General features: G+C 38.2%; 1 protein-coding gene across 1 annotated transcript; it reads right to left on the minus strand.

Annotated features, from left to right (window-relative positions):
• Positions 1–539: 539 nt before the first annotated feature.
• POLR1B (RNA polymerase I subunit B) lies at positions 540–27,628 on the minus strand. The gene is made up of 15 exons (XM_034427557.2): positions 27,290–27,628; positions 26,119–26,286; positions 24,818–24,964; positions 23,288–23,420; positions 22,085–22,221; positions 21,023–21,246; positions 18,545–18,716; positions 17,034–17,205; positions 15,322–15,603; positions 13,767–13,900; positions 11,558–11,728; positions 8,846–9,002; positions 6,190–6,386; positions 4,930–5,177; positions 540–2,426 (listed from the first exon to the last, which is right to left on the minus strand). The coding sequence occupies exons 1-15, from the start codon at positions 27,464–27,466 to the stop codon at positions 1,547–1,549; spliced, it is 3,399 nt and encodes a 1,132-aa protein (XP_034283448.2). The 5' UTR covers positions 27,467–27,628; the 3' UTR covers positions 540–1,546.

Consider the following 27,628-nt stretch of genomic DNA (forward strand, 5'->3'; position numbering starts at 1 on the left):
TAAGAATGAAAGCTGCAGCCATTTTAACGTTACTAAATACTTGTGATTTGGGATACAATTTAGGATAAGAAGCTATGAAGTTAAGACCGAAGTCCCATAATTGAAACTGTTGCCTTGGCTGTAGATAAGACTAATGTCCAAATGTATGTGGTGAAATAGAGAGAGTAGACCCTGAATTTCTGTTTTTATTTTTCTTTTCTCCTGATCCAGTCAATTTTACATTGGTTCAGATGTCAAAAACAGATATTACTGAAGCAATAAAATATTCAATTTCTGACTTTCTAGAAATCTGACTAATAATTCCATTTTAATCACAACCTTGCTGAGGAACACAAATTGTTTGCCAATCATATCTTTTTAAATCTTTGGTTTTTACCTTCTAGCTGTCTGCATATGCCAGGCTCAAATATCCTAAATGAAATGCAACGAACTGTGATGATCTCCAATAAATATACTTGAAGTTATACTTTTTTTTTTCGGTCAAAAGCCTAAACAATACTTTAAAATTAACCTAGAATGAAATCCACTAAAATCAGTACCCATTTGACTTAAAATTTTATTTTAAAAAGCTTAGTCTTTCTCCCACAGAATACACAGAGTTTTTTTCTGTAGATTTATGATCAAAATAGGCAACATTTCAGCAGTGTTTTTAAAAAAGTCAAATACTTTAATAGAGAAAAATCATTTGAATACAAATGACAATTTTCTTTCTGTTCTGAACAATGTTAGGTAAATGGGAAGAGTAAAACAAGAACTGCTCCATTCCTAAGCCATGACATCTTGCCAGATGCAGGATACAGATTATGAAAGACACATATGCAGGTCATGACTGATAGTCATAGCTGAATGTCAAACAGATAAAAATAACAACTGAAGCAGACAGTGCAGCCATCTCCCTTCAAAATGGAAAGAGAAAATACTACAGAAATTTTCTGGGTATTTATTAAATACAAATCAGTCAGAACTCCTTTAATCTTTTAATTCAAGGTAGTTGCAAAAAAAAAAAAGAACAAGTCATCATGTTGCTCTTTTTCCTTTCCTTATAATATCCACATCAAGGAAAGTGCTATAAAGGCACTTTGACATCACTTCTCAGTGCTATCTATTAGGCTGCAATCAAAATAATGTTCTGCTTAAATGTAGACAGCTATTAAATACCAAAAAGGCATAGGGGCCTCTCAGCATCTACTTGTTTTCTATGGGAAAAGCTTCTGAATGTCATTTCCTATGTTTCCAGCCTTTCTTTGCTGTCAGGGACAGCAGATGTAAACCCCAAAGAGTGAAAGAAAAATTATTCGGTTTTCTGGGAACAAGGAGTATTGCATTACATTAAATTAGCATTCAATCCTTTTAGAAAGACCCAAGACTTGTGCTATTTAGCTTATTAAATAATTCCAAACATCTCTAGGGTGGTTTTTTTGTACACAATATGTGGAGTGCCCCTTTCCTTATAAATATATATCAGTCTGATCTTACAGCACTACACAAATAAGTCATTTTATAACAACTTCTATAGAATTAGAAAAAGACAGCTCAGTTGCCATAATTACTGTACATCAAGTTTAACTTTGACATTAATGGCAGCCAATTCTGCCACAAAGCAGCGGAAGACATAAGGCACAGCAATTGTTTCAATGGTGTTACTTTGGTCACAAGAGGCGCAAACGTATTGTCGGGCGCGAGTGGTGGACCAGGCTGGTGGAGCTTTCAAGAGAGGTGAGAGGAGACTACCACAGTCAACACATACGTGGGCCACTGAACGATCTGAGCAGTTGAAGAGACGATCGTGCAGCAAAAAGGACGTGCCGTGAGCCAACAGAGCATCCCGCTCCATCTCCCCAAAGCGGATGCCGCCCTGAACATTTCTTCCTCCAATGGGCTGGTTGGTGACTTTATCTCGGGCCCCTGTAGTCCTCACCTGAAATTTGTCAGAGACCATGTGCCTCAGGCGCTGATAGTACACAAGACCAATGAAAATGTCTGCTTCGAGCTCTACTCCAGATACCCCACTGTACATCCTCTCCGTCCCATAGTAATTATAGCCGGCAGCCTTCAGCAGCTTGCCAAAGTATTCCACAGCGGAATTCTCTTCAGAAAACGTAAATGGGGTTGCATCATGACAGAGTCCATGAAGTGAGGCCGATTTTCCTGCCATGCTCTCAATCAGCATGCCAATGGTCATTCTGGATGGAAAACCGTGAGGGTTGAAGAGGATGTCCGGCACCATTCCACTTTCGGTAAAGGGCATGTCTTCAGCTGGCCACAATCGGCTCAAGATGCCTTTCTGTCCATGACGGCTGGCAAATTTGTCCCCAATTGTTGGATTCCGGGGGACTCTGAAAGTGATGCATACACACTTGAATCTTCCAGTTCCAGTATCATTACCGCATACCTTGATGTTATCTACAATACAAGTTTCCTTATTCCTGGAAAAAAAGGAAAGAGTTTAATTACTACCAGAAGAGCTGCTGCAGGGAATTTCCAACATATTTTGGGAGGAAATAAGTATTTGCATAAAGTAGAGACTAAACAGGAGAAGATAAACATGCTAATGTTATACATACAAAGAAATGCAGATTCTCTCAATGTAATAGCATTCTGAATCTTAACTGTAATTGTTTTCAGGTTGCTTTACATACAGAAGAAAGTATTTTAGAAAAGGAACATTATTTATGTCCATAAAGTCTATAGTTTAATATTAGAGCATGCCTTTTGGAAGTCAAAAAGTTATGGGTCCAACTGTTGGATTTTCAGTTCAAAAGACTCATATCTCTGGAAAGTGTCTTCGCTTACGATACTGCAAAGCTTCTGTCATCTGCTAACACAGATCAGACTGAGATATCTGGACCCAATCTAACATTGTGAATAACAGTTGAAAATACTACTTCCCAAAAATTATCTGGACTTTCATGTCCAGGCACCAGGAAATGTGCCATGAATTTAAAAATGCTCTCACCTAATTTTTCTTCCTTTTCATTACATTTACAGTGGCATGATCATATCCAAGAGATTAATGGTCAAATATGCTGCCAACCACACATCAGCTTTCTGTTTCTTGCCTCAGAGTCAGGCAATTCGCAATCAGACCTAGTCATGTTTTGCCCACAAACACTTTGTTTTTACACGCATAAAATTAAAACATTGAAAGTATTTTTAACAAGCTGCTGAGGAATTTTAAGGTTGGTTGAGGTAGTATATTCAATACAGATTTACAAACTGATAGTGAAAAAAGAAACAGCTGTTTTCATGGGGTGGACATGAGCTTTACTGTATATAATTACTTGTGACACACAGAAAGAAGAAAAAGATTGTTTTCCTTTCTCCCCTTATAAGTATAAAAGTTGGGATCACCAAATAAAATTGACAAGTAGATTCTAGGGAATTAGACAAAATATTATTTTTCCTCTGCACGTAGACTACATAGCTAATTTATGAGTTTCCTTGATGCTTGTTGGAGAATGGCAATTCAGATAGCCACAAATGGGGATTAAATTAATTCACTAATTATTTGCTACTGGCATTCACAGCTACATACCACCACCATATGCAGAGCAGTGGTGAAATCTAAAATTTGTTACTACCGGTTCTATGGGCATGGCTTTTGGGGGTTAATGTGACTGGGTGGGTGTGGCCATTTTTTAAAAAACTTTTAAAACCATTTTTTCAGCGAAGAGGTTGTAAAAAAATGCTTTCAAAAGGCTCTGACGATCAGGTAACTCAGCTTGGATCATCAGAGGCATTTAAACGAAAAAAAAAGGGATTTTTTTCTTTTAAAAGCCTTTGACGATCCCAGCTGAGCCGCGTGATCATCAGAGGCTTTTTTTTTTTTACTTTTAAAAGCATTTTTTCCGCCGAAGAGGTTATAGAAAAAATGCTTTTAAAAGTAAAAAAAAAGCCTCTGATGATTCTGCGGCTCAGCTGGGCATGGGGGGTGGGTGGGTGGGCAGGGATTTTTGCTACCGGTTCTCCTAACCACCCGCCTCCATCGCTACCGGATCACATGATCCGGTCCAAACCGGGAGCATTTCACTCCTGATCCAGAGGTGATATACACTAAAATAACCTGGTGGGGAGGAAGAGGAGAGCCTTTTTCCTATCAAGCTTCTTCCATTAATTTTCTTTTGCTTCAGTAGAAAAAATATCTGCATGATCTGAAAGGAAGTAAGTCAACAAAGGTCTTGCAACTACGAGAAGTTAGTGAGAGGAGATGGAAAGAAAAAATACTTATAGAAAAAGTGTGGGAAATGAGAACCTGGCTTTCCTAAGGTCGCTTATTCAACATCATTGAAAAAATCGGTGACAACTTGCAACATTCCATGAGGAACAATTTCATAACTCACACTTTTTCTTCTATAGACAATATTTTTGAGTTGTTTAGACAGGCAAACTACCTGTTAGGGATCAATGGCTATTAACTTTGATAATGACTGCCTCTGAACGTCATCTGCTTGGAGACAAGCAAACTATCTTGTACAGTTAATTGACCATGATAAGACTGCTGGACTGGGCCAAGGATCTGATCCAACAGGGCCATACTTATGTTATTATGCTATGGTACCCAAACAATTGAGAGACACCCCTGTGATTTGTAAAAAGCATTTTCCAGCTTTCTATTGGAAACAATGCTGAAACACCAACAACAAAGAGCTTAGAGCTTGGACTAAAGCACTGTTATTAACATCTGCTGCTTGCAATTACTGCAAGTTCAAATCTCACCAGGCTCAAGGTTGACTCAGCCTTCCATCCTTTCAAAGGTAGATAAAATGAGGACTCAGATTGTGGGGGCAATAAGCTGACTTTGTATAAATATACAAAAGTATGAAGGCTATTGCTTAACGCATTGTAAGCCGCCCTGAGTCTCCGGAGAAGGGTGGCATATAAATTAAAGCAAAAAAAACACACACACACAAAAAAAAACCCAGCACTTACTTATGGTAGGTCACAAAGCTTTCCCCTGTATTGAGATTCACATAGCTATAATAAGGGTCTCCATATTGAAGTCTAGCTCCAATGTGGGGCAGGCCATCGGGGTCCAAACTCTGCACAGGTTTATCATGCCCAATCCCAAACACTAGATTGTCTTCTCCTTGCTTTACTTTTTCTGCAAGATCAATACGTTCTGTCTTGTAGATGCTGCCATGTGCAAATCCTCTCTCCCAAGAAGACTTGCTCAGGATCTAAGGAGATACAAGTTCACACTGAGTAAAGGAGACAATGCCATTATAAATGTAAATGATCTTGTTTCCCACATTATGGAAACACAATAATAGTTACGTTCAGATTTTCCCACTTTCTACAAAACCTAATTCACTTCCAAATGTGTTGGGTACTACTTACAGCATGGGAAGGGTACAGCCAATGGCACCACACACGAAAAGGGCGCCACTTTGGAGTTACTGGTGTTTGGAGAAGGGAAGCTTGGATTTCAAAGTGCCTGAAATCGCTATCCCACCCTCAAAAGATATCCCAAGCAACCAGTCTGACTTGAATGGCGACAGATAGAACTTCATGGTTTTAGATTAAGCTTAAACAAAAAGTTAAGATTAATCTTTCCAAGTTACATGAAAATTGTTGTTTTTGAATTTTAAAACCATCTCTTAACCTCCGATATGTTATAGCGAATGTAGACTAATAGGTGATCTTTTTTAAAGCAATAATGCTCATGTATGCAACTCCTTTTAAGAAAATTATGGTCAGATGCTTTCTACAAAGATTAACTTTTCGTTCCCACTTGATGAGGTAAAAATATTTTCACCACAGAGATTAAGACCATTACAGGTAGTCCTCGGTTTATGACCACAACTGAGTGCAAAATTTCTGTTGCTAAGTGGGATATTTGCTAAGTGAGTTTTTGTATTTTACGACCATTTGCCAGTTGTTAAATGAATCACCACAGTTGTTAAGTTAATAACACGGCTGTTAAGTGAATCTGGCTTCCCCATTGATTTTGCTTGTCAAAAGGTTACAAATGGTGATCATATGACTCCAGGTCACTGCAACCGTCATAAATATGAGTCAGTTGTCAGTCGTCTGAATTTTGATCATGTAACCATGGGGATGCTGTTGTAAGTTGAGGACTACCTGTATTTGGAAAATCATATTTAATGTGATTTTTACAAGTACAGAAAGAAAAAGAAAAATACCCTGAAAATTTCCTTCTATCCATAATCCGTTTTACTATGGCCTTACCATTGCATCTTCCATATCGTAACCACTATAGGAGATCACAGCAACAACGGCATTTGTTCCAATGGGATAAGAATCCATATTGTAATAATCATATATGGATGGCCGAACTAACGGGCTTTGAGGAGTTTGAAGCCGGTATAATTTGTCATCAGATCGATATGGGAAAGTCAGAAGTGGAAAACCCATTGTCTGCTTACCTGGGAGACACAAGTGGGGGTAGAAGAGGGAAGGAGAAGAAAAACCCCCCCAGAATGATTATCTACAGTTGGAAAAGGTATTTAAAAAAACATTGCAACTTTCATTAAGGGAATGACCATAAATTGCTGGCAAAACTCATGTTTTCACACTTAATATGATAATCTACCATTAACAGAATGTGGAAAAAGACTGTTTCAAACCATAGAGTTTTTGCTAATCAGAAGAGATAGAACAGGAGTAAAGGTACAAATATCCTGTCCTGGCTGTAGGCTCCTTCCTTCCTTCCTTCCTTCCTTCCTTCCTTCCTTCCTTCCTTCCTTCCTTCCTCCCTCCCTCCCTCCCTCCCTCCCTCCCTCCCTCCCTTGTAAGAACTATTTTGTTCAGTGAGCAGTCCAAATTTCTCAGCTCAAGTTTCTTCCTTCTCTGCCACTGAACATTTAATCCCTTCTTCGCCTTTCTAAGAATATACTCGATGTAACTTCAGTGCTACATGTCCAATATGTAAAAATAAAACTGGCATGAATTAATCTTGTCTGCTTCATACTAATCCTGAAGAAGCTCTACAAACATGCCTACACCTCTGCCAGGCTGGCCAATCATAATGTCTGAATCCCAGTGTCTAGTGAAACTATGCTTCTAATTTTAAGGAGATTAAATAACAAATGTAGTGCACATCCTGGAGATGCACACATCCAAACCAGTCCAAGATCTTATTTCCAAAATGGCAGAGCTAGAGCAACTATTACAACAAAAAAAGGACAAGTATCTGCAGTCAGGCATAAGAGAAGAGCCATAAGAGAAGAGCAATCTCTGATTGCATCAGAGGAATTCATATCCATCCAACAACTCTATTTAACTCTAATTAATCATCCCTCAACCTCCAGTGACAATTGGCTAAAATACGTCACTGATAGGAACAGGGTCCTCTGTGAAATGTGCTCAGTCACAGCATGTTGGCTCATTGCCCCATCTAGCCCTTTGAGAAACCCGGGGGGATGGGGGCAGTGAACTGTAGGGATTTCAGAGATGAATAATGCCTCTTTGAGAAAGGGGATAATGGTTGCCAACTTGAAAAATGTGGTTGTGTTTTGTCTTGTTTGTAAATTCTGATGTGTTAGATGACTGCAACCCAGCTTCCAATCTCTTTTTAAGAAAGATTTTGCAGAAATCAGTTGGGTTGCAGTTATACAGGGTCCTGGAGGAAACAGATTACATGCCTTGAAGCTCACTCCCATGTTATTTAACACCTATAAGAAATTTCTAGGGACAGAAGTGTCTGTGGCAAAACAGCGGGCATTTTGTGGCATCAAAAGACAGGAATCCCTGGGTTCATTTGGTGTAAGTTTTTTGTCATTACTTGTTTTATACTATTTTTATTATATTTATGTTATGATGATTGCATTTTATTAGTAGTTATTTGCATGTTAGCCACTAAGATTCTCTGGAGTTGAGGCAGTATAAATATTAGTTAAATAAGAAATAAATACATGTCAAGACAATTTTAATGGAAAAAACCTAATTGTCGGGCTGTGTCCGCCCCGACCGCTGCTCAACACACACGAACCACAAAGGAGTTGGGTGATGACTGAACAAGCTCGTTGGGACAGGGGTGGGTGGCGAGGATACACGGATGTTCCCGAGGCGTTTGGTGATGGTTGTACTGGGTGGAGAAGCTGCTGCAGCTGTGGGCAGTGACCGGTGGAGAACAATGATGACAGCTGATCCCCAGTCAAACCGTGGTTACGAAGGGGTCGGGCGATGACGAGTGAAAGATAATGAGCGGCCGGGCACATTTCCACCAATCCGCCGCTGTGCTGAGCGAATGGGAGCATGGACTCACATTGAAAATGGGTGCTGAGATGCAGAAGCTCTCAGCACCGACTTTACACCTATGGCTCTGTTTGTCTTGTAGCCGGCTTGTCGCTGTATTAAACCAATATTGAACAGCATTCTAGCGTCTTTTGTGTTACTTCAGCTCAAGCGTGGCTTCCCCTCTCTTCCCCTCATTTTCTACCACTCAGCATGTTCCAGGTTTTTCTTGGAATATTCCTAATTTTAGGAATATTCCTAATTTGTATTCTAATCCTTTTTAAAATACTATAGTTGTGCAAAACATGGAAGTCCTTAGAAACCTTGTTGATAACTCCTGTGCACAGATGTCAGGAAATACTTAGCCAGGCAAGTGGGAGGCCTCAAGTGTGGATTGAGTCTTGAGTCCTTGTGCAACCGCAATAGGTCCAGCTGGGACAATCTCCCCCACCACTCTTTAAACTCCATAGAACTTTATATATCCGTTCCCAGGCTAAGGCTGGCAATTTGTAGTAGGCAGAATATAACAAAGTGGTGAGTTTGAACTCACCACTTCATGGGTCTGATTGCTTCTGCTTGCTTGATTACAAAGATGCATACTATGAAAATAACTGAATTATTAGTATAGTTAGGAAAAATAAATACTTACCCATCTGACACTGGTACATGTTCCTTGGACTTTGGTTGTGATCAGAGAAAGGAATGAAACATGCCACCACGCTTAGCATGCTATAGGGAAAAAGCTCCTGATGAGTGGTCAACCCAGGTTGAATTTCATCCTTGGATACTGCAATGTTCATGAATACCTAAGGAGAACCCACTTTCCATCACTTTCAAAAGCTATCTAATCCACTGAACAGCTTTCAGTTCTTATTATTACAAGAATAATAAGACTTGTAATCCAGACTTATAATAAGACTTATTATTTACTGGATTATCCAGTAAAACTTTAGTAGCCCACTACAGAAAAATTCAAGCTTAATATGCAATATCCAGCCATTTTTTTCAATGTTCTTAATATTAGAGTTTATGATAATGTTCTTGATAATGGCATCATATCTCATATTTTTCTTCCAAAAAGCATAACTGCCCAAGTTAAAATATGTGATATTTAGCGTGACAAAATTATAAAAGGCAATAACCAGAATAGCCTTTAATATGTAGCCAATTGGAAAAAATTCAAAGGTCTAATTAAGGATGCTGTTATCAACTGCAATTCTATAGCAATTTGTTCTACACTGCAAGAGAAACACTGGGGACTGCTCAGTATTATGCATACTGACCCAGCTTCCCAGGGGTTCAAGCGACTGTTCTTTTTCAGCCTGAATGCATAATGGAGGGGGGGGGAGGGGACACAAGCAAAACATGCTTTATTTTTGAGCTAGTAATATTTGAAAACATAGAAATCTGAGATTAAGTGATCACAACGGTCTGTTACTTATTATTTAAAATGGACACTTGCTAATCTTAAGAAAAAGGGTTCAGCTACACAATTAAGCTATTACTGATCAAATATACCAGTGGTCAGAAACACTTTCAGGATCTCCGAACAAATTGTTCAATAAATTTTGCATGCTGTCTGGGACAAAAGCTTGCAACATTGATGGGGGAAAATGCAAGGTTTGAAGCTGTCAATATCTTATAAGATTGGCACTCACAAGATTTTGCCCACTTTTCATTTCATTTCATTTTGGTGCCCTCTATGAGAGGCTGTCAAGGTCAGGAAATAAGAACCACCTGGATTTCTGGAAACATTTTCTGATAATGTAGGCGAATTCTGAAAGTGTATCCAAGACATTCTCCAATACAACTTACAGGTGAAACTCGATAAATTAGAATATCGTGCAAAAGTTCATTTATTTCAGTAATGCAACTTAAAACGTGAAACTAATATATGAGATAGACTCATTACATGCAAAGCGAGATAGTTCAAGCCTTGATTTGTCATAATTTTGATGATTATGGCTTACAGCTCATGAAAACCCCAAATTTACAATCTCAGAAAATTAGAATATTACATGAAATCAATAAAACAAGGATTGTACATAGAATATCGGGCCTCTGAAAAGTATAAGCATGCATATGTACTCAGTACTAGATTTGGGCCCCTTTTGCATCAATTACTGCCTCAATGTAGCATGGCATGGATGCTATCAGCCTGTGACACTGCTGAGATGTTATGGAAGACCAGGATGCTTCAATAGCGGCCTTCAACTCTTCTGCATTGTTCGGTCTCATGTCTCTCACCTTTCTCTTGGCAATGCCCCATAGATTCTCTATGGGATTCAGGTCAGATGAGTTTGCTGGCCAATCAAGCACAGTAATCCCATGGTCATTGAACCAGGTTTTGGTACTTTTGGCAGTGTGGGCAGGTGCCAAGTCCTGCTGGAAAATGAAGTCAGCAACCCCATAAAGCTCGTCTGCGGAAGGAAGCAGGAAGTGCTCCAAAATCTCCTGGTAGACGGCTGCGTTGACCCTGTACTTAATGATGCACAGTGGACCAACACCACCCAAACCAACACAGACTGTGGAAACTTCACACTGGACTTCAAGCATCTTGCAGTGTGTGCCTCTCCATTCTTCCTCCAGATCTGGGTCCTTGGTTTCCAAATGAGATGCAAAAGTTGCTCTAATCAGAAAAGAGGACTTTGGACCACTGAGCAACAGACCAGTTCTTTTTTTCTTTAGCCCAGGTAAGACGCTTCTGACGTTGTTTGTTGTTCAGGAGTGGCTTGACAAGAGGAATATGACATTTGAAGCCCGTGTCCAGGATCCGTCTGTGTGTGGTGGCTCTTGATGCACTGACTCCAGCCTCAATCCACTCCTTGTGAAAGTCCCCAACGCTTTTGAATGGCCTTTTCCTGACAATCCTCTCCAGGCTGCGGTCATCCCTGCTGCTTGTGATTGTGATTCCTACTGAACCAGACTGAGAGACCATTTAAAGGCTCAGGAACCCTTTGCAGGTGTTATGGCTTATTTAGCTGATTAGAGTGGGACACTTTGAGCCTAGAATATTGAACCTTTTCAAAATATTCTAATTTTCTGCGATTGTGAATTTGGGGTTTTCATGAGCTGTAAGCCATAATCATAAAAAGTATGACAAATCAAGGCTTGAACTATCTCGCTTTGCATGTAATGAGTCTATCTCATATATTAGTTTCACCTTTTAAGATGCATTACTGAAATAAATGAATTTTTGCACGATATTCTAATTTTTTGAGTTTCACCTGTATACCTAATATAATTTTGGAAGATCTATTCTGCATCTCTTTCTCATCCTCATCCCTCACCCCCATAGTTGGAATACAATAAATTAGTTTTGGATTAGCTGATGCTTTGTTATAAATATTAGAAGTGTTACCTGTTCCATTGTGCCAATCCATTCTTCTTTCCCCAAAGCCAAGTTTTGTACAGGACGCATCATCCTACAAGGGGTAGTGAAAATAAAAAGTCCTGGGTAGAGACTGGGTTTCCCTGTCATCGGAATGAGCACCACTTCTGTCCAACCTGGAATCTTCTTTTCTTGCATTGCCTGTTAACAGATATCAAGACTCAAAATGATTTATTTTTATATCCTTCAGCAGAAAGGAGAAATAGTTACCATATTTTTCAGAGTATAAGATGCACCTTTTTACCCCCAAAAAGGGAGTGAAAATCTGGGTGCGTCTTATACACCAAATGTAGCCCCCCCCGCCCGCCGCCCCCCCCTCTTTGGCCTGTGCCTCGCAGCAGTTACCTCCTTGCAAGCAAACAGCAAGAAAAAACAGCTCCTTTCAGTTTCAGCATAGGCTACTAAGCACAAGTTGATTAGATTGGCCTCCCGACTCTCAGCTGATTTGCTCCCAGCTGTTTTGCACAGGGCTCTGCTGCTTGCTGCAGAGTGCTAGAGCAGATTTTTTTCCATTGTGCTAATCAAGCTATGCTGAAAGTGAAACTGAAAGTAAAGCAGGCTGTTTGCTGCAAGGAGACAAAATTAGGCAGAGGCAGATTTTTTCTTCTTCTTTTTCTTCACCAAAAAAGGTAGGTGCAAACAATGGGAAATTTAGGGCAAAAGAGGAGAGTTCAAGATTTTAAAACACAAAAGAAAAAAAGGAGAAAGAAAAAGGCAAAAATAAACATGGGAAGAAAAAGAAAAAGAAATGAAAGAGAAAAATGTTATACACATTTAGAATTGAAATATGAATAGTAATAAGAAATAAATGGGAAATCATGATTGTAAAAATGAAATGAATAATAATTGGAATATTTGTCTTTGTATTTTTGAAATCTAGACAATGATAAGTTTTTATTTTTTTATTTTTTTTAGAAATATGAATAAGTATAAACTGTTAACAATTGAAATACTTTTAATGGTATATGGTGGTGAAAGTAAAAAGGATTAAATTATAGCTTAGATAACAGCTAGAGCATTTTAAAATTTAATTAGGGAAATTGTAATGATTGAAATATTTTTAATTATATATTGTGATGAAAGTAGAAATGATTAAGTTGTGATTTGGAGGATTATATGGGCAAAACTATGTGGGTTATTGGGAGAGTTTAAGATGTGAAAATGAGTAACATAAGAGGGGAAATTATTTGGTTTGTTATTATTGGTAAATATAATTAATTGATTTGTAAGAAATTGGATTGCATAGAAATAATTGGAATATTCATGTTCATATTGATTAATATACAAAAAAGATAGTTATATAACTAATTGATTTATATTAAAATGTTGAATTTGTATTAAACAATTGTAATATTACATAATTAACCCACATTATAATTACATAATCAATGTGAGTATGGATATAAAAACAGATGACAATGGGAAGGGGTATAATATAGAATAGAAAGAAAAAAATTGAATTTGATTAAGATTAGAGATGAGGATGAAGGATAATATTGGTTTTTTTAAAAAAAATAGATGAGGAATAAATATGGCAAAAAGGAAATATAGAAATTGTAAATTTAATTGAAATGACTAAACACTGTTTAAATTTGTGAACCAGCCAAATACTCTGTTCAAAGAAAATACATTGTATGTTTGTATGTGTGTTTGTCTAAAAAATAAAAAAAAAACCCTTTTTAAAAAAAAAACCCAAAAAAGGTAGTTTTATACTCCGGTGCGTCTTATACTCCGAAAAATATGGTAGCATTTAAAGTAACTCACAGGTAGTAATAATAAATCTTGTAAGATTTAAAGAGAGGAAGGAGAGACATGAAGTGACTTCTCCAAGAGCAACTGGTATGACTTCTGAAGAAGGTAGAAATGCACCTGGAAAATCATCCAATTCTGAATGACAATCATGGGTGCTATCACACAATCAATGAAATGATACAATTTCCCAAGAGAGTGGAATTGAGATATACATTGCAGTCAGTAGTGGTTTTCACTTACCTTCGCTACCGGTTGGAACTGCTTGCTTTGCTTGCAGCACTTCTGCGCATACACAGAACCTTCTGCGCATGCGCAGAGCATCCGTTGTGACGTCCAGATGGGTGGGTGGAGCCTCCCGCCACCGCCACTGGTTCGCCCGAACCGGTAGAAACCCACCACTGATTGCAGTTAAGCAAGGAAGACTCACCTTGAAGCGTCTGAAAGTCTCCACAAGATCAGGAGCCTGATCCTTCTCTATCCAGCCCACCAGAGCTCCATCTAATGTAACTGGATAACATTCAGCATAAGGTTGGTTTGGTACACCATCAACTGGGGTGACACCTATGGAAACATTTTGTGGCAATGCTTATCATGTTATGTACAACTGTACAGAAACTTCCCAGAAAGTTAGAGGAGTCTAATTTAACATCTTCTCAGTGGTATTCTGGAACTGCTATTCCTAAAATTCCCCAGCATGGCCATTAGGTAAAAGACACAGATGGGATTTGCTTTGATCAAGGAACCCTTATTATGGGTGGAAGTGTATGGAAGACAATGGTAGAATTTCTTTTTAATGTAAAAAATTGGAAAATCTGAAGACCAATTAAAGCCATAAAAATGTTTCACTTGAACCTGATATATTCAAAGCCCCAATTTAACCACAAACTAAACAAGTTGGTGAAAAAAATCTCATTTTATCTGCCTCATCTCCTCCTCTGGAGAATCCAATCATAGATAAGGTTCATAAAAATGAACTATCTTAAGTCATGCTACTTGAGGTATTGTCCTTTCCCATGCCAATTCATCTTTAGAGACTGGCTGCTACAGTCCACTTATACAATTTGAAGGCTTTCTGAGATTCATCTGATAGCCAGATTACAATATGTGGAACATCTTGAGATCAAAACTTTTTTAAAAAAATCTTCTTTTTTTATATTCTTCTCACAAGGGAAAAACATAGCACTAATATTATAGCACTATTTTAACTTAAATAATAATAGACAGTTAACTCCTTGAGGGGTCTTTTCCATTACATTACGTTTCCATTGAAGTTACAACAGTATTGAAAAGAGTGACTTATGACTGATCCTCACACTTACAAATGTTGCAGCATGGTCACATGATCAAAATTCAGGTGCTTGGCAATTGGCACAGTTACATTTGCAGCATCCCAGGGTCAGGTGACTGCCGTCTGCAACCTTCACAGCCACTTTCTGACAAGCGAAGTCAATGGGGGAAGCCAGATTTGTTTAAGAACCATGGCAGAAATTATCACAAAATCAGGCATGACTCACTTTGCAACTGCCTTGCTTAGCAACAGAAATTCTGGTATCAAATGGGATCGTAAATTGAGGACTACCAGTAGGCTTCTGCAAACCCTTCAGAATAATTGCTGCGGAATGTGTGCAAGTGCATGAGGTATACTTTTCCTTGAATTGTTACTGGAGTTGTGCCAGATTCACATGGCTACTTTGGTTGCTCCTGGTTTGCCTATTCATAACCTACAGGATGGTTCTATAATACTGTTAAGATGCAGCTGTATTTCATGAAGAAAGATGGATCATTGGAGTATTGCTATTGATCTGAGGATTCAGATACATCTTCCAGGAAATATTAAGATCCTTCAGATCCAGAGAAAAGACCACTGCTTTATAAACGGTTGTACACATGTAGAAATTATACTTCTGAAAAAGTGATCTCCTAATATGAGATTGGTTTCCCATAAAGGCATTTTCTGACCATTCCAAATGTTTAACACTCACCTAAAGAGCAAAGCAACGGTAGCAGAGATACAGTGTGGAAAGTCTGGGTTACGATTTCACAGGGGGCCGTCATATGGTTCATCAAGCCACAAGGCTCGCCGTCTGGTGTGTGGACAGGACAGAGAAAGCCCCAGGACTCTGGCAACAGCTTGCGCACTGTTGTGGTTCTCATCTTCATAAAAGCAGCTCCTCTGTGCACACAGCGGAAGTGGGAGAGGTAGCGGAAGAAGTTCAGCTTGTCTGCTATCACACATAGACCTGATGCTTGCAGCATGCCCAAACCTTGGAAAGTCATAAGGGGGTGGGAGGAAAATAATAAAAATCTGATCTTCTCCAATTCTGTACTTAGACCAATTGTTTGTGAGCAGCAGCAGTTTAATGCTTTTATTATGAACCGAGTTTGCCAAACACTCAGCTCTAGCTACATTTGTATTTCTCAGGGAGATCAGAAAAGAGGAAGAAGTCTTGCAGGCACTGCATGGATTCCCTAATCTTCTTTTTGGATGCAATTTTTTTGACTCTGTGTTGCGCTGACTGGTTGCAGAAATGTAATTTTGGAAGAGGATTAGCTGAGAAGAGCTGACCCCAAAGCAAAAATGGTCACACGCAGAAAAAAAAAAGCACTTTTGAATACAACAAAGAAAACTCAAATATCTAAGTGTATTATATGGGTTTTAATCTGTACATTCCATTTTAAGAAAATTTAAGATTCAACATTCAAATCATCAAAATTTGGGAACAATGTGTTAATTTTTTCTAGAATGTTAATTTTTTCTAAATGTTTTTAGAGTGAGAAAAGCTAGACAACATGGAAATTTCACCACAAACATCTACCCATCTACAGTGCTTTGGAATGAGGCAGAGAACAAAATCATGTTGAACAAACTGTGAATTTGGCTCTTTATACCATGCTGGATGCAGCTACTCATGGGAAGAGCCAGGCACAACAAGGAGTAAATTATCTCTGTGCCATTAAGATTCAGTGAACAAGCTGACTAGTTTTGCTTGTGATCTGCCTAAAAATGCCTATAGAGAACTAGCTAAAAGATTCACATACACTCAAGGAATGCGTGTATTTCATATACGAAGCCAAAATTGCTTTCTTTTTAAAAGTTGCAACTTTTCCTGGTAGTGTATGGTAGCCATGTATCTTCTTAATTGAAACAAGTAATTTCCTGGGATTATGCAGCAACTTTGTGGGTTCTAAGAGTGGCATATAATGGCATATAATCAATCAATAAAAATGGCATATAATCAATCAATAAAAATGGCATATAATCAATACAAAACCAGGAAAATATGCTCTTTTAAGAAGACATAGGTAGGTGTGGAAAATGTGCAATACATCCCTAGTACACTATGGGGTAAGACCTAGCAATGTGTCTGCTGAGATGGAAATGTTTTGGCATGCAATTTGCAGCACTGATTCCAATGGACAAATGAAGTTAAGAATTCAATATTACTGTTTTATGAACTATGATTGCAATATTTGCTGTTAAGGTGGAACAGAGGAAACCTATCACAGTATACATTACCAAAAAAAAAAGAAATCATTATTTTTTGAAAACGCTTTTTCATGCAACTCTGGAGCAGAGTTGACATCTAATTTTATTCAATAATTCAATTACGTATTTCAAGGCCCTTTAGGAGTATAATGTACCAATTTCATTAGAAAAAAGGCAGATGCATAATTAGATTGCAAACAATCCTACCTGACTTTGAACGCAGGTTACCAGTTGCCAGGAGATATTCAAGTACCCGGGTGAGGTCTATTCCTAAACCAAGAATCTTTATCATGTTTTCTGAAGTAATCGTTATATTTGACTTCTGACTTTTCTTGTCTAATGCTAGTTTAACAGAGTGTAGCCAAGTTTCCATCTTCTCCTGAAAGATAGGATGAAAATAAGATAAAGGGGCTTTAAAACAAACATCTTCTATGTTACCATATGAAGTATATACAAGTAAATGGAAATTTCAGTAAGTTTGATTTATAGATATTTAAGACTAAACTGTAAGGTAAGGTAAACAGTAAACAGATTTAACAGAATTGGAAGGGACCTTGCAGGTCATCTAGTCCAACCCCCTGCCCAAGCAGGAGACTCTATATCTGCCTCTACCTAGGATCGAACTCACAACCTCCTGTTTGTGAGGCAAGAGCTCCACCTCTAGGCCACTGGGTCTTTTAAATTAAGAAAATTTTAAATAGTCTATTAATAGTAATTTAGTCACTGTATTTTAAATGGAGAGTCAACACATACTTTGACTGAACCCAAATAGGCATTTGTAAGATTCTGAAACTCCACTTTCTTGGATGCTCAACTTCCTCGGGTGATGCCCCTTTTGTCACTAGCTTGTAGCAAATTATTCCATGACTTAATGCTATAGACAAAACATCAGTGGGGTTTGCAACAAGGCAAGAATGGAGTTGCAGAATATGCAGGAGGAGAGCCATCCAAAATTAGCACAAACATTGACTGACAGATGAAGAATCTATGAAAATAATCAAAGGATCAGGCTCCTTCTTTGTGCTGTTATCAAACATAAGAGGCCACTATTCTTATTGAAAACTGATCCAATTTGTAACCATTTTATCCAAGGAAACTAAGCACATTCATATTTGATTAAACCTAGGTAAAGACTGAAGATACAACACTGGAATCAGAAAAGGGGTATTTCCGTGTCTCTTACCACAACAGATATTGGGTGATTATTACATGAAGACAATGGTTGGAATCATACATATGAATCCATAAATCAGGAGTGCCAACCTGCAGCTTCCCAGCATTCCATTTGTAGACCAAGATTATACCATCAAAATGACAAGGCTTTTAGTAGAATGATTTTCAGATTTTAAGGACAGGAATGGGAGTGATTTATTCCCTGAAGGCCTCCCACTTCCATTCCAAACTTTATACTACTCAAAATTTGATAATCAAGAGGTTCAGAAGTTTCAGCTGTGCCCCTGAGACTATCCCCTTACCGGACAGTGTGCAATTCTTCAAGAGACCAAAAGGCTAATTCCTGACCTATTGTAAATTATGGTTTACAAATGAAAATTGTAGTTCAGGCATGGTAATCCTAAAATCAAATGAATCACATTAGGGCTTACTCTGTTATATGAACCTATCAGTGGAAGTCTGTCTGTACACAGTGTGAATACATGTGTGCATAACCATGTTGGGAGGGAAAACAAGGGGAGAAGGGACAAATTTAAAAGCATTACCTTTAAAAACATGAGGTAAAGTTCTCCTGAGGTGAGCACTTCTTGATTCATTAAGCTGTCAGGATTGTCCTCCATGCAACCCTCTTTGGATAAAGTAAAAAGCTTTCGTGTCATGAGACAAAGCAAGTAGAATTTCTCAGCTTTTGTTTTCAAATGTATGCAGATGCACTGGCTATAGGAACAATTAATAAGAACAAATCACCCTCTGAATTTCCTTAATCATCTTCCTAATCAAGCAGCATTTACTGTCTACCCTGTTACACAATCTGGATTAAGAAAAAACTAATCCATAGGTACCCTAAAATCAATTTTCTTTTTTATTGGAATAAATTCAGTATATTAATGTAGAAAAAAGTAACCAACATTCTTCAGAAGATTTTGACTATGAATACCACAGGTCACACAGGCTAGGGCTCATGAGATTTGAAGGCCAAAATGTCTCAAAGGTACTAGAATATAGTACAGATTTCATTGACATAAGGGGGCAACTGTTTCTACCTCAAATGCTTTAGGCTTTAATGTGGAATAAAATTACTAAAGAGAACTGGGATTACTTATTAGAAGGCAGAATTTCAAATGTAACAGCAAATTGCTGGATACTTCAAGGAGAAATATTTTTTTGGCAATAAAACATAATTTGCTGCCTTCTTGCTGCCTTTCCCTGTTTAACCTACAGCCTCAATATTCCCTTGAGGTTCATCCATCTAATTCCATCATCAAGACAAGGTACTGCCTTCTGTTGAAAATTATAATCCATTCAGAATAATCAGAAAACCAAGATGAACAATGCCTTTATATTATTATTATTTTATTAGTTTTAAAAGTAAAACAATGGACATGGCTCATCGTCTCTGGTTTCTAACATTTACTTCAAAATCAAGTTAATAAGTAATCTATTCCTTGCTCTATATACAAATTTACATATCTCCTACTTCATTATATATCAAGTATATTACTTTACTTCCTAACCAACTGTGAACAATGTCTTTCTCACTGATATTACACTTTTATGGTCATGAGACTTATTATAAAACCCTGGAAAGATAAATATAAATTTGCTTGATATGTTGATATGTGGCTCTGCCTACGTTTTAGGACTACTTAAAAACGTAAGGATCAATAAGAGACTTTCCAAACAATTTTGCTCCATAATTCTATCAAGAACAGGTCCTTGACTTATGACTACAGTTGGATCATAATTTCAGTTATTGAGCAAAGTGATGATTCTGTGGTATCACCTTGAGTGCCAATGTAACTTTGTTCAACAACTGCAATCCTGGCATTCCTGGTTGTGGTTGTTCAGCAATCACACAGATGATTATATGATAAGAGTCTCAGGTAAAGAGTTCAGGGTGCCTCAGGTTTTTTAAAAAAACTTGGGAGGCACTGCTCAGGAGCTGAAAATCCTCACTGCTGAAATCCAAGCCCTTGAGTGGAGTGATACTCTTGCACAACCTGTGCAGGGGCTCATTCACCCTTGGGGGCCCATGCACAAAAGGAAACTCCTTTGGCGGGGTGCAAGAATGGAGCTGAAATCTTCAGGATTTCAGTTGTTTCTGCACTTTTGGGAGGCAACTCTTTCAGCCAGCCCCAAGTCCTCTCAGCAAACAACTGCAGCTTGTAACCTTTCCTGCCAGCTTCCCCATTGACTTTCTGGGGAAGTCAGTAAAGAAAATTGAAAATAGTCCTCATATGATTGTGAGGTGCTTAGCAATTAGTTGTAAGTGCAAACAGGTTGCCAAGCACCTACATCATGATCACATGATCAAGTGCTTTGTGGACTGTAAAGCATCCTTTACGAGGCCATCATAATTATGGAATATTGTTAAGCGGGCAATCATAACTCAATGACTATCTGAAGTTTCTTCTAGCATTCAGCTAAAACCTACATTGTCTTTTAGGCAAATATTATGTAGTCCTATCTCTGCAGGTAACAGAGAAAAGCTATTATTAACTCAAGATGAATTTTACCCTGAATTTAATGATTCACCCTATTCCAGGACAATTTGACAAAGAACATTCATATAACTCTGAGATAGCAATTCTATTAATCAAAAGACTGATTAAATTTTCCTTAGTCTTTATTTTAAGGAAATAAAGTATTTGCCCTCTTATATAAGAAGAGCTGTTTAGCTGAGATGAGCAGTGTAAACATTAGATAAACAGTTGTTCATATACGTGAATCATGCAGTCATGACTATTGTGCAGTTATCCTTCTCAAGCCAAACATATCTGATTCCTCCAGGCCAAATATAGCTGGCCCTTTCCTCATATGGCCTCTAACCATAATTTATATTCTTGGTAAAGCATGACACTGAGAACTCAACACAAAACTTTAGATGACTCAAATGAAAAGGCGCTACTTCACACAACATAGAAAGTATGGTTCATTAGGAAATGCTTAAGACACTGGTAATTTTCCCAGATGCACCACAATGTAGGCTCTGGTTCAGTCTGATCCTAAACAGTTGTACATACTTGAAAAGGAACTCTCCAACACGCTCATTAGAATACCAATCAGGAAGGTTCAATTTTACTCTGAAGCGCTGGCCCAAGAAGATCAGCACTTGCTTCTGGGTCACACAGCCATCCTCTGTGACCAGCCTCAGCATTTGAGAGACACAGTTCTTATAAAATGTATCATCTTCTTTCCCTTTAATCAGTTCTTGGAAAATCTGAAAGTCTGAGAAACCAACCAATGCCTGGAGCAGAAAAATAAAAAGTTGGAATTTTTAGATGTTTTGGGGCTTGATTAATAAAGAATTCATTTACTCAAGTTATTATATTCATATTCTTAATGTCACTCTGGAGACATTTTATAGTATTCTAAATTACATAATTTGATAATAGTGACCTCATAATGATTTGGAGAAGGTGAATAACCTTCCAGAAATAGAACCCCATCTCTGCAGACAGTAATATCTAAAAATAGTTTCTCTACCACTGAACTGTGTTACAAGGAGCCTTGGTAGTACAGTGGTCTAAAGCACCCTGTTATTAAGAACAGCTGCCTGCAATTACTGCAGGTTCGAATCTCGCCAGGCTCAAGGTTGACTCAGCCTTCCATCCTTTCTAAGGTAGGTAAATTGAGGGCCCAGTTGTGGGGGCAACAAGCTGACTTTGTATAAATATACAAAAGGATGAAGGCTATTGCTTAGTGCATTGTAAGCCGCCCTGAGTCTCCGGAGAAGGACGGCATATAAATTAAATTAAAAAACAAAACAAAACAAACAAAAAAAAACTGTGTTTGAGATACACATGCTGTATTAGCCTGGTCAACCAATTCAGGATTTGATTTCTGCAACTGAACCAGGCCATAGTCACTGTGTTGTGAATAACCATTTATACCAGCTACGTTAACTACAATAGAGCCCTATGTAGCTTCCTAAGAAAAAAAGACTACCTGTTCTTTACTGCTTCAAGCTGCTGCTGAACTGGATGGAACTAATTCTTATTATGGTTTTGCAAGCTAGGTTATTGTCCCACATCTTATACTTCTGAGAATCATAGCTCCCTGAGAACAAAATATAATGACCATACCTTAAGGAGAAATCCCAGTGGGATAAAGAACAGCTCCTTCTGATAGATGAAATTCACCATCACTGAACCACTATCAAGGTAGTGTAAGGTCATGTTAACAGATGTATGCTCATCTTTAACACAGTGCATTGAGACCCCTAAATACCATCAAAAGATACAAGTCTTAATATTACTGTTTCATATTACTATCAAAATTGCCTTCCCCAGGTAACTTATGACCTACAGATATACTGTATTGAAGTTATTCTTCCCAGAATTCCTAGCCAGCCTTGTGCCATTAGATAGCAGGCATGCAAGGCCTTTCTTTTCCTAAATGAAACAAGTTACTACCTAGAAATACAGGTAGTCTTCAGGTTATAATGTAACTGGGAGCAGAAATTAAGCACAATCACTAAGCAATGTGGTTATAAAGAGCACCATGACATTATCACATCACTTTGTGACTGCAATTCTGGCAGACCCTGTTGCCTGCCATTGTTAAGTGAGAACTGTGGGTTCTTAAAGTGAGGGCTGCATGTGAACACCATGTGGGAAGAGATGATGAAACTGCATCCCAGACAAGCAGGCCAGTTACAGGCAGGCACTACAGAGCGTGGGCAGGTGCTCCAGGCTACCGCTAGAGAGTATAAGATCCCCATGCTCTCCAGGGGCTCACTGGGAGAAAAAACAGCAGGAGCAATTTGTGACTTCCAGCTGGCTTTTCCACTGATTTTGCTTGTGGGAAGTTGGTTGTAAAGGTTGCAAATGGATATCATGTAATCCCAAAATGCTCTGAGGCTGGTCATAAGCCCCCTCATTCAGCATTGTTGTAACTTTGAATGGTTGCTAAATGAGTGGTTGTACCCAAGGATTACCTAAGGCAAACATAAGGAACTGGTGTAAGATTGAACATGAGGGACATGTTAGAATTTTCAATTAAAGGGTGTGTCTGAGGATCAATCTCCAAGAACTGAGGACTGAATGAGTAATGAATATGGTGAAAAGCACATTTAATTTAAAATATAAATAACGGATGCAAGTATAATACAATATTTACAGTACAGACTTTCTCACACAGATTAAAAAATGTCCTAAAGAAAATATTGCAGACCAAATTACATCAGAAACAAAATTGTAGAATACTGTGTATCTAAAATATCTAGCTTCTACCGAGAGAAATAGGAAAAAGATGTAAACAAAGACAATTTGTAAGTCAAAAGTTACCATATTGTGTGTAGCCCGGGCCTCTAGATTTCCATTTTGGTTTTATCATTGCAAGAGGAAAGTTGCGCCGTGGCATAATCATCATTCTTATCACCTTTTCTATTCCATTAATTATGAAATAACCACCCATCTCCTGCCAAAAGTGTAAGAAATGATAATTAATCATAAACCAAGCTGTCAGAGAAAAAAGGATGAAATATTTCAGCTGATCAATTTAGAAATTTTAGGTGAATTACAAAATTGAGGGAAAAATGAAATTTTAAAAACTTTTATTTTTCACAAGCCCTATCTTTTTACATGTATTCAACACTTGAATACAGAATGCGGCCGTGCGGGTGGTGATGGGAGCAATGTGGCGCTCTCATGTAACCCCCCTCCTGCGCGAGCTGCACTGGCTCCCAGTGGTCTTCCGGGTGCGCTTCAAGGTTTTGGTTACTATCTTTAGAGCGCTCCATGGCTCAGGACCAGGGTACTTACGAGACCGCCTCCTGCCACCAATAGCCTCTCACCGACCAGTTCGCTCCCATAGAGAGGGATCCTCAGGGTGCCGTTGGCCAAACAATGTCGACTGACGGCCCCCAGGGGGAGAGTCTTTTCTGTGGGGGCACCTACCATCTGGAACGGGCTTCCCCCGGAGTTACGAAACATCCAAGATTTACGCATTTTCCGCTGTGCCCTGAAAACGTTTCTATTCCAACAAGCTGGTCTGGCCTAACTCTCCCTTTTTAAATTGGCTTTTAAATTGGCTTTTAAATCGGGTTTTAGACCTCTTTTAGATAAATCTGGATGTTTTAATCTTTGAGCCAAATTACTTAATCTGTTTTTTAATAGTTTTTAACTTCTATATGTATTTGTATTTATTATGGCTGTTCACCGCCCTGAGTCCTTCGGGAGTAGGGCGGTATACAAATATAAATAAATAAATAAATAAATAAATAAATAAACACTTGCATTGTGTATAGAACACTGGTATCGTATACAGAAAAACAGGCAATCTAAATTATGACTATTGCAATAATTACTTAAGTTTCTGTGTTGATTTTTTGTATTTTCAGAGTGTTGAATTATTACCATTAAAATTCCATTTTAAAAACTGATATAATTCTTCAAGTAATCCATCACTATCAAATAGTAATTATATATATACTGCTCAAAAAAATAAAGGGAACACAAGCAGAAGACATCCGAGATCTGAATGAATGAAATAGCCTTATTAAATACTTTGTTCTTTACATACAGTAGTTTATACACTGCTCAAACACCTAAAGGGAACACAAAACTACTGTATGTAATGAACAAAGTATTTAATGAGGCTATTTCATTCATTCAGATCTCGGATGTCTTCTGCTTGTGTTCCCTTTATTTTTTTGAGCAGTATATATTTAAGAATAATAAATGGAGCTCATTTCCCCAAAGGAAAAAAAAAAGAAGAAAATCTCAGAGGAGTATTTCTAAAACAGATATTCAAAATCCACTGAAATAACAAGATAGCTTTTGCTTTATACACAAACCAACCAAATTAAATAATACCTCTTCTTCTTCATGGTGTTGGATAAGTGCTTTGGGAGAAAGGCTATGGAGATGACAGAATTTAGATTTCACCATAATTGGAATATTCCCCAGGGTCTGTTTAATAATTCCTTTAGGAATTCCATTCACTGACCAGCTGATATCAGCCTATACAGGAGGAAAAAAACAGTGATTTTTAGGGGGAAAAATGAACAAAATAACTTTGAAGGAGTACTGGAATTTCTATTCAAAGAAGAAAAAAACCACTTTTGTAACAAAAATGTCTAAAGAATATTTATCTGCACTATAACACTTTTAAATGTTACATGAACAAATGCACAGACCCTGATTATTTATTTATAAAATTTATTGGTCGCTTACTTATCACAGGGTAACTTATGCTTATTATCAACACACTGATTATTGGAACATTATTCACAAATGACTAAAAATTAGAAAATAGTTAATTACAGTTGTGAATATAGCTAGGATCCTAAATGATTAGAATCTGTAGTATAAAACTTTACACCTTTTCTATCAGAAAGAAGGTATGTCCAAACTATATTCTCCAGCACTTAGAATAAAAATGCTTGCAATTTGTTATTGGACATAAAGTTTTCATAATAAACAGCCTTATATATTAAATACATCAGGTGTAGAATCATTTTTCTTTTTCTATTGCAAACTAGTGTCACCCATTTAAACTGCCAATTGTAATTATATCTTGCAATAAGTAGTTCCTGAATCTGCACTACCTCACTTCACTGAATGACCTTAGATTCCAGTGTTGCCAAAAAGGGAAAAACATCAGCACGTGAGCTTTCTGTGTTTGTTCAATGCTTTAAACCAGGGGTGGGCCATGAGGTTTGCAACTGGACCATGGAAATGGCCGGTATGGGCATGCACATGCTTTCCATTTGTGTGAATAGCAGGCATGCGTGCACACCGCTTGCGGAAATGGAACTGCGCATGTGCACTTGCCAGCCGGTTGCGTGAACCATCCCCTCCCTGCACCGGTCCGCAAACCCAGAAACATTGGGAACTCTGCTTTAAACAAAGTTCTAAAACACTTGGAAGTATAAGAGCCGTAGTGGTGCAGAGGTTAGAATGCATTATTGCAGATGAATTCTGCCAACTGCCAGGAATTCGATCATGACCAGCTCAAGGTGGACTTAGCTTTCCATCTTTCTGAGGTTTGTAAAATGAGGACCCAGATTGTTGGGGGCAATATGCTGATTTTGCAAACTACTTAGAGAGGGCACTATGAAGCAGTATATAAGTCTAAGTGCTAAGTGCTATTGCTATTTTATTCCTCTACTTACTGTCAGTTTCCCACGGTAGGTACTTCTACGTGCTCGACATTCTGCTGGATAAACTTTCAGCTCTTTACATATACTCCCTTTTGGTACCATAGGAGGGCTGATGGTGGCCCCTGAAAAGGCCAAAGTAATCCGATCATTCTTAAAAGCAAACTCCAAAGGAGGAATATCCTAAAAAAAGAATAAGAGTTTATCTTATGCCGATTAGAACTAGCAAGGATCTAAAGAAATCTATCCTGGACAGAAGAGATATTTTAGTGGCTGGGATATCAAACAACACTCTTTCAATGCACAGGTGCTTTTCACTTTCTAAATTGTCAATTAGCAGCAGCCATTCTGTCAGGAAACAAAGCAGAGAAATAACCTTTGGTCTTTCCTGATTTGTAATCTTATGTCTAACAGGCCAGCTACATGTGAGCTTATTAGCTGGTGGAGATGCTTTCTTTTGTCTCTTTCTTCCTTTATTATCCTTTTTTTGGTCAAGTCTTTTAAATTATGAGGGTTTGGAAGCCAAAATGAGAGCCTTTTTCAGATGAAAAGTGGGATTAAAAAACAAAAGAAATGATCAAGACTTCATTTCCATGACATCTACCATACATTAGTATAAACCTGATAAATGACTATAATAAATATGTTCTCACAGAGGAAAAGCTTCCCTATGCTGGAGTTAACCAATATAATTAACAGCCAAAAATCAGAGGAAAGAACATAGACAAGAAACGTGAATAGTGAAATGTGAATTTACAAAAAACCCCACCTTTGTTTTTTTCATACTGTACCTCCTCTTCCAACCTTAATAACCAAATGCAGTAGAACATCATAGCATACTGGGGGGTTATTAAAACTCTAGCATGGCACTTTTCTAGAAACTATATAAATTGCATCAAAAATTCCTTACCCTCAATTTTTGATTTACAACCAAGCCTGTTAAAGAGATCTGATAAATACAATGAAGATACTGCATGGCATACAGTGCCTTTCCCCACCCTAAGCACTATTTGATTTGTTGAGGAGGAATCTCCAAAAGGGATGGGGAGCTGTCTTCTCTACAAGCAAAAGCTTCACTTTTATATTATTTTCCATCCCGGTTCCTTTTCGATTCCCTCCCCCCTTTTAATCCGCTCCCCACCTCGCAGCAATGTTTTTTTTAATCTTTCCTCTCCAACTTTCTCACCTGCGCGGCACGGCTCAGCCCTTCGCTTACAGCGTAGTTGAACGACTCAATATGAGCCCGTGCAATATCCTGAAGGGCAGGCCTTTGTTGCTCTCTGGGCCGGCCGTAGTCCGACGCCGTAAGATGCTTGAGGCTGGGACCGCTGGGCAAATTCTTCCATTTGCCCGCAGCATCCATGCTTTCTCACGTGCGAACAACCATGTGAGCGTTCCTCTTACCGGAATACAGACGGACATAGGCGTCTTTACCTTCCTTCCCTCTTTTCTCCCAAAGCTTGCTGGGACTTGTAGTTAATTGGATCCAAGCAAGCGAGAAGAGCCTTCTGCTCCCAGGATGCCA

The sequence above is a fragment of the Pantherophis guttatus genome, chromosome 1 (genome assembly GCF_059756535.1).
Source record: "Pantherophis guttatus breed Tessera chromosome 1, ASM5975653v1, whole genome shotgun sequence".
In the NCBI taxonomy this organism is placed as follows: Eukaryota; Metazoa; Chordata; class Lepidosauria; order Squamata; family Colubridae; genus Pantherophis; species Pantherophis guttatus.